At 35.8% G+C, this 8,282-nt stretch overlaps 1 protein-coding gene across 1 annotated transcript; it reads right to left on the reverse strand.

Annotated features, from left to right (window-relative positions):
- Positions 1-188: 188 nt before the first annotated feature.
- LOC104906511 (uncharacterized) lies at positions 189-7,023 on the reverse strand. Its single transcript, XM_010695281.3, has 7 exons — positions 6,681-7,023; positions 5,180-5,317; positions 4,241-4,441; positions 2,886-2,982; positions 1,322-1,425; positions 858-909; positions 189-716 (listed from the first exon to the last, which is right to left on the reverse strand). Exons 1-7 carry the CDS (start codon positions 6,902-6,904, stop codon positions 480-482), a joined length of 1,053 nt encoding a protein of 350 aa, XP_010693583.1. The 5' UTR covers positions 6,905-7,023; the 3' UTR covers positions 189-479.
- Between the last annotated feature and the right edge of the window lie 1,259 nt (positions 7,024-8,282).

An 8,282-nucleotide genomic window follows, 5' to 3' on the forward strand; every position in this document is an offset into this window, starting at 1 on the left:
TAGAAAAACGTGAATATGTTCTGGCCTTCTGGAACATTCCAGAAAGGAAACGAGCTCGATTTCATAGTAAGACTCACTGAAGGAGTAATACATTTGCACCCAAAAATAACAACAGATAAAGTAGGGAGCTATTGATTTGAATATATGTTGAAATCTTCATTTTATCTTGAAGTTTTATGAACTTCCTCTGGTAAAGCACATCTTGAATATATTTAAAATAAAGTTCCACGGGGTTTAATTTACATGACATGCTTTCTACAACATTAAACTTCCCCTTGTATTACCTTTGACAATCCATTCAAGCATCAGTTGTTAACTTAAAATTGTATCAACTATTCAATTGCAAACTGCAATTGAGATACGTTGACATGCATTGATTTGTAGGAACTTGTTATATAATCCATATTGCCACCCACAAACTTGAACCATATAGATAACCAGTTAGATGAAACAAAGGCCTGCAATAAAATTACTGATCTTCAGTTCCGGAGAAATGCTACTGTTGCAACGCGCGATCCTTCAACTCCTCCAAACATGAATGTTGGATACGATCGGACATGGTCGACATATTGGAAAGTGGGTCGATATGTTAATGCATCTTGGTCCATTGAGGTATCAAGTTGGAGGGCAGCAGGAGTGCCAGCGAAAATTCTCTGATTAAAGCTATTTACCTCTTGCAACAACTCATCTTTAGTACTGTTGCATGAAGTTATAACCTACAGTTCATGGAGATAAACAGGCATGGAATATAATTATATGCAGGAAATCTTCAACGCAACACCAAAAATGCACTAATTATAATTATGTCCACACAATATCAGACAATCTTCAGCAATTATATAGGAAGCAGAACTTACTAATATTCCACCAGGCGCCACCAACTTTGCAACAGAATCCCAATACATAAGCCTGCAATAAGAAAGCGAATATTTGTATAGGAAGCCCAAAAAATCATACTCACTGTAATATATAGCAAGTTCACACTCCCTCCGTTTCACAGTAAGTTTAATACTTGCTAAAATTGGTGTTGCACAATAAGCTTAACTTCTACATCTTGATCTTATATGGAATTTGTTTTTTTTTTCTTTCTTATCACAAGTCCACCTTTTCTTTCTTTCTTTCTCTACTACATAAAAATGTTAAGGTTATTACGGAACACGGGAAGTATTCAATAATTGTAATGTCCTAGTTGTGCTAATGTACTGCAGACGGGTAGCTTGTTACTGTGAGACACTAGTGCATGAATCATGACCTACTTGGGAAATTTATAGTTCACTATTAATCACCAGCTCTTGAAAAAAAATTACAAACCAAAACCAACCTTTTAATAGGACCATCAGGATGCAGGCCAATGGCGTCCAAGGTTCCTTTATCCATTACAAGATGAAACTGTCTTTCCAACTTAGTATCAAGGACATCATCAACCTATAAAAGAAGAGAGCCCAAAAGTAAGACTTCTAAGCATTAAAAGGTCTTAAACATCACTTGACTCAACATTAAGAGAAGTTTCACCATAATGATGTGAAAATTGGAAGCAAAGTCAACACTATTTACCAAAGTAAAAAATTTAGACAACTGAGAATCAAGTCGTCCAACATTCTATATTAAAGTAGGTACTACAATTACATCAAGAAATTGGACTGCCATCCCTTTAAAAGAACTCCTCCCTCCACCCCCAAGGCCCCAACAACAAGAGAAAGAAAGAGGCAAAGATAGGAGGACAACTCGCAAGAAAAAACATTCGCAAAGTGAGAAAGGAAAAATAGTACAATGGAAACATGAAGTTCATACATACAGTATCTCAACACAAACACGACAAAGGGCCTGCACAATATATATACAAGTGATAACAGAGAAGCACAAATAAATCTAATGAGACACGTACAATCTATCTTGATAAACCAAGCCGAGCCGAGCCGAGTTACATGGCTTTGTAACCTAATTAGGGGTAATAAAGTATTTTCACCAAAAAAGTTTTGATAAACAAGGACATTAGAAGCAGCACGGTTGAACCATGAATGCCTGCCTCTACTTCAGTATATGATAGAAGAGAGATAATGGCAAAGGAAAGACAACAACTAAGTTCAAGAACACAATACTTTTCAACATAAAATCAAAACATTTGCCATTGTCAAGAGAAAGAAACAGACAAGTCTAGCAAAATCTATACACCTTCAGAACCTGAATGTAATTAGGGCTATAAGCCTAAAAAATCAGATACAGGAATCCAGCTAAAACACACAATGTCCAAAAGGTGAAAATGCCACAAAATCATTCCTGGAAATTCCAACACAAACATAGACATTCAGATAATGAGAGGCTAACTAGTTCATATCTTAATACTACGTTTATAACATGAAACCAACCTTGGGGATATAGGTTGTTTTGTATAAATTTGGTTTTCTCTTGCTCCTGACCTCCATCTCTCTTCCACTCAATACCCCCATGCTTGTGATTACTTATTTACCCATTACCCCATTTCATCCCAGTACACTCAGTCTCCACCCACGCCACAAACACTTTAAAACAACAAAAACAAAAGCTTAAGAGCTCCATTTCGAATCCTTCTAATCCAAACCCATATCTGATATTTGATAGACTTCACTTACACATTTACACGCTAGACCAAACTGCACAAATTAGATGTGTGTGTAATCTCCATCCTCCGATTCTCATTCTTTTACTTGACAATACACAAACCAAAAGAAATCCTTTGATGGTTTCCATTCATATGATACGTACAAACATGTCGACAGATATAACCCAGAGAACCATAGTCTGAAGATTGATAAAAAATAATTCCGCGATTCACATAAGTTGGTTGATACATTACACCAATGAAAATAAATGTTTCTGACAAAAAAAAACTTAGATCAGAAATATACCGAGAAAGTAACGTTTTTATATCCATCCCTCTCAGCAAGACCGCGAGCAAGGTTGATAGCCCCTTCACTGTAGTCAACACCAGTTAAGTTCGAGAACCTGAAGCCAAATAGACAAAGCAACGTAAGCCAATCTAGTAAGGTGGGAAATCAATAGTCCAAGTCTATATTCCAAAAAATGACATTATTTGACAAGTGGACCAAAATCCTTTTGAACATCACCTATGTCTCGTTTGATAACTAAAGAAACTTATAAGTTACCAAGAACGACTCACTATCAAGTATCAACATCCTCTCACTAATAAATTGACAGCTCATATCTATATATATATTTAAAAACCAAGACAAACAAATGTCATGTTGCCACATGCACTCTTCCCTCCCCCCCACACAATCAAATGAGACATTAAACAATAAAAATGTGTGTTTCAAGACTCAAACCCATGACCTCTAATTTGATAAGCTAATGCACTAACCAACTACACTACAATGCTCATGTTGGTCTTTGTGGGGGGAAAATCATTTAAAGACAAATATTTCTATTTTTGAAGACTTCAAATGCACATCAGTAAATAACCAGGGGCGTATGGCCCGGCCGCCCGGGACAAGAACTAGTTTCCTTCATATCTTGAGTAAATTCCTACTTGACGTGCAATAAAGCCAAAACACAAAAGTAGCAGATCGGACAGCTTGCTCAGTTAGCGATCAAACAAGCATGGCATCATCCAACACGTTTTCCTTCTCGAGAAACCATCAACACTAACCAAGCCACACTACCAAACAAAAATTCAAAGAACTTATCCAGCCACAAACCAAGCTACACTACCAAACAAAAATTCAAAGAACTTATCCAGCCCACAAATTTAGGGGCTAACTTTCTCGTTTGATGACAAAGAAGTGTGGAACAAGCTAGCCACAATATCAATCATTCCAAAAGCTGAGGACCAAAATTCTCGAACTTTTTTTTGATCAAAATGATGATTTCCTATCTAAAATAGCATCAGGTGAGACGTTGACTAGAGCAAAATGAATGTTTAAGCTTGAATACACCACATCACTGTGTCTAAGTATCACCACACCAGCATACCTGGTATATTTACTGATTACCCAAAACCTGCCAGTTACATAAAACTATTGGTGTCTTCTTATCCAAACAACAGCTATTGATGTTAAAGAATTTCTAAATTACGAATACTAGAACCCCATAATTGCCAGCCATCACCATGGCAACCCATTTTCATTGATATAACACACTCAAGAAGCATCAAACCAAGATAGTCATCCAACCATGCGTATAAATCACTAAGCAAGAGTTCAGATAGTGTGAAACGTAGGAGACTAACAGCATGCATTAATACCCATGCTTAGCAAGCTCTTGGAGAAGCAGACCATTGCCAGTCCCAAGGTCAAGTACGCTCCAACTTGACAAGTGGTGAACTTCATGATCGTTATGTTCTGTTTTGTCATCACCAATGTGGTTTAACAAGCGACGCCGAGAAATATCAATGCACAAACTCTTTGTCCAAGAAACAACAGTATCCATGACTTCAGGTCCAAACCTGTCAGAGAGCAGCTGTGAGCAAAATAGAAAAAATAACAAAAGGAAGTCCAAAGTCTTCAATCTCAATGATAACTAATCCAACAAGTACCTATGTCATTAAGGCTTGTCTCACACAAAATTAACGATGCATATTCTTGCCTACTTTGGGGAGGGGAAGGGGATCAATTTCAAAAACAGTTGATGTCTGTCTGATGATTTGAGCTCAGTTCAGGGGAGAAATTTTTAAAGACAGACATTAACTGAGAATATCAATCTCAAAATCATGTTGTCAGTTTATGCTAATATATGATTTCTTAATCACATACAATGGCTCAAAACTTTAATCAAAAAATACCTCCAAGCCAAAAACTAGCTATCCTAATATCATGTTGGGATGTGATGTCATGTTACTGCATGATTCAATTATTACATACAAGGCTTGAATATTATAATAAAACAATAAGTTTTCCATTAGCCTGTCTGCAGAAAAGGTGAGCAACAGAACTGCCGTAGTTACATTGCAACATAAAACCGTAATACCACATTTAGTATATTATAAGCTCTCAATGACACTGCCATAGCATTATATTTAGATAATGCAGGTAGTGCAACTCGTTGTAATAAAAATACTAGCACATGAACTTTGCAAACGCATGTAATTATATTTTTAGTTCCTATTAACAAAGATCATAAAGGTTAACAAGAATTGAAATTAAAATCTGCAACAAAAAAATGGAAGCATGAAAACATCACACACCAAATTTCACCAGCATGGCCGTGCTGGCGGAAATTCTCAAGTTCATCTGAATAAGTAGCATCCCAGTAACTCTGAAGACCCAGCATTGAGGCTATCCCATCACCATCTTCCTCATCTTTCTCCGAATCCTTGTCTGAACTGCCACTCACCAAAGGAACAAAATCCCAATTCCACATCAACACGTATAAGAAAAGATGAGGTTCAACTCATAACAGGAGATAATATTTCTAGTGGCAAAAAGAAAAAAAAAACAAACAGTAAATTTCTGCAAGAAAAAGAAAAGAAATAAAGGATGCTTTCATTGCAAAGTCACAGCAACAACCTAATTTCACAAGTAATCTTAAATGTAGAGACTAGAGAGAGATATAGTGTAATAGTAATGACCTAATTATTAACAGTGAGAATACTCCAAAAAGAAATAGCTTTCAAATTCAGAAAATAAACACTTATTTCATGCAATGCTTACATATAATATATTACAACAACAAAATCCTAGCTAACCTTGCTCAGAAATAAAGCATTCAATTCAGTAAAGTAAAACCTCAATTGCAAATTTGTCAATGATAATAATGCTACATTTCTAATTACAACAACATGATCAAATTACCCATCTTCAGTGATAAGTCAAAAGAAACATGAAGTCAATATAAGCGGAACATAAAAGTTACTCCGAGATGAAATTGTCCAATTTCAACATATAATAACCACTCAATTAGCGGAACGCAGACATTGATCTCAACAACAAAAACCAAAAATCTTATTAAACAAATTCACTGATAACTGATAAGTGATAAGTCCAAGGAAAACCAAAATCGTCAGTGAAACACCAACACAGGAGAGGGAAAGGCCTAATTGATGGGAGATTTGGGGGGGGGGGGGGGGAGCACCAAATCGATTTCAGCAGATAAACGCTCTATATGCATAATGCAGACAATAATCACAATAATAAATCATCAAATTACACACCTACTTAATCTAATTACACAAATTCAAAGGAAAAACGAAATGTCAGCAAAACTCCAAAAGCTTTCAGCAAACAAACAATCTTGTGGCGAAATGCAGACATTGATCACAATTCACATCAACAAAAAAAAAACTAATTTCACGACAACAAAACCTAAAAACACAAATTCAATAAATAAGTCAAATGAAAATCTTAATTAGTGGATTAACAGAAGCGATGAAAGAGTAAAAGACGGTTTCAGCATATAAACGCTCGTTTTGCGTAATACAGACAATAATCACAACAACAAATCATCAAATTACACGGCTACATAATCTAATTACACAAATTCAACAGAAAAACCAAATGTCAGTAAATTTTCAAAAGCTTTCAGCAAACAAACAATCTTGTGGCAAAATGCAGACGTTGATCACAATTCACAACAATGGAAAAACCTAATTTCACGACAACAAAATCTAATAATACAAATTCAATAAAATAAGTCAAGTGAAAACCTTAAATCAGTGGAACAACAGAAGCGATGAAAGAGAAAAGGACCTGTATTCAGAAGATGGACGAAGATTAGCGGCGGCGAGAGCTTCGGTAGCGTCAGCATGACGCTGCTCGTCGTCCAAAGTGCTTCCGTACTCGCTTTTGATGGACCAAGAATCGGCGGCGATAGAACGATCGTCATCGGAGATGAGATCTCCGGCGGCCGGAGTTCGCGGTTGCTGTGGAAGCTCCGCTGTTTCCTCCGCCGGCGGAAGTTTGATTCCCGCCATTAATGGATTTATCTGAGAGAAATCGAGTTTTCGGGGAAGAGAGATATGAGGAGGATAAACCCTACGAGAGGAGAGAAAATGATTGGATTGAGTATCCGGTGGAATGGAACGGAGTCCTGATGTTTGACCGTTCTTTATTTGTGGGACCGCACGATCACGTACTTGGAGGGGTGACGTTAAAGTACCAAGTACTCAAATAGAGGTGGCAATCTCTTACCCGATAGGTCGATATAACACTATAATCGATTAATCGATATTATTACGATACCAATACGAAATTAAATTAATATGACAGTATATATGAATTTAGCTTGATACGACTTTATTAATAATTAGAATCAGTATGAGATTAGACATGAATATAATCTTGGAGTACCAAATACGGATTCACGTAGAGGTGATAATCTCTTACCTGATGTGATAGTTATGGTTAGTACTATCACGATACGAATATGAGATTAATATGACAATATTTATGAAATCAACTTGATATGATTTCATTAATTTGATAATACAATCGATAATGTCACGACACTAACACAAGATTAATATGAGTATATAACAACATACACGTAATCAACTTGAATGATTCATTAACAATTCTATATCAGCACGAGAATAGACATGGATACGATCAATTTATTAAAATTGTAAGCTCAAGCTCTAAGTAAGAAGATAAGATTATTAATCCAATGTAAGATTGTGCTATACTGTCTAAATTTATTAGTTTAACCTTTTGACTTTTATATTTATAAATTTGTTTGACTATATCTTTTTCAATTATATATTAAAATATAATTTAGTAAGATATTGTGTGTGAAAGAGGGGGTAGGCCGAGGGAATCACTTGTATGTTTATGGTATTCATTTAATTCTATATACTTATTTTCTTTCATCAATAGCCTAATTTAAGATGATAACATTATCTATAACAAACAAAATTGTTCCCTGAATACATTTTTCAATCGATGTTCTTAAATCATCCAGTTCGTTTAAAATGAAGACAATCTCAACTGTATGGAAAAAGGAATGAAGAATAGAATCTACATGACCATATCCCAAAGTTTGGTACTAAACCTCTACGAAAGATTGTTTACCACCAAGTCAAATACAACCTAATTAAATGCATACAATAGTCACTAACCATAAAAGCTACTTCTAAAGTTCTAAGACAAAAACAAGAGTAAATATGCACTACGTCTATGACTAATGAATGAATGACTCTTAACTTAAACATACAATAATGTCGTTATCCATGATGAATGGACCTCCATTCTCCCCTTTATGGCTTAACAGTTAACATGCTAGAACCCACACACGAGGAGTCCTTGGAACATTGGCCCATTTGAGTGGCTCGTGTCTGTTAGTGGCCCACATGA

The sequence above is a fragment of the Beta vulgaris genome, chromosome 2, assembly GCF_026745355.1.
Source record: "Beta vulgaris subsp. vulgaris cultivar EL10 chromosome 2, EL10.2, whole genome shotgun sequence".
NCBI lineage: Eukaryota > Viridiplantae > Streptophyta > Magnoliopsida > Caryophyllales > Amaranthaceae > Beta > Beta vulgaris.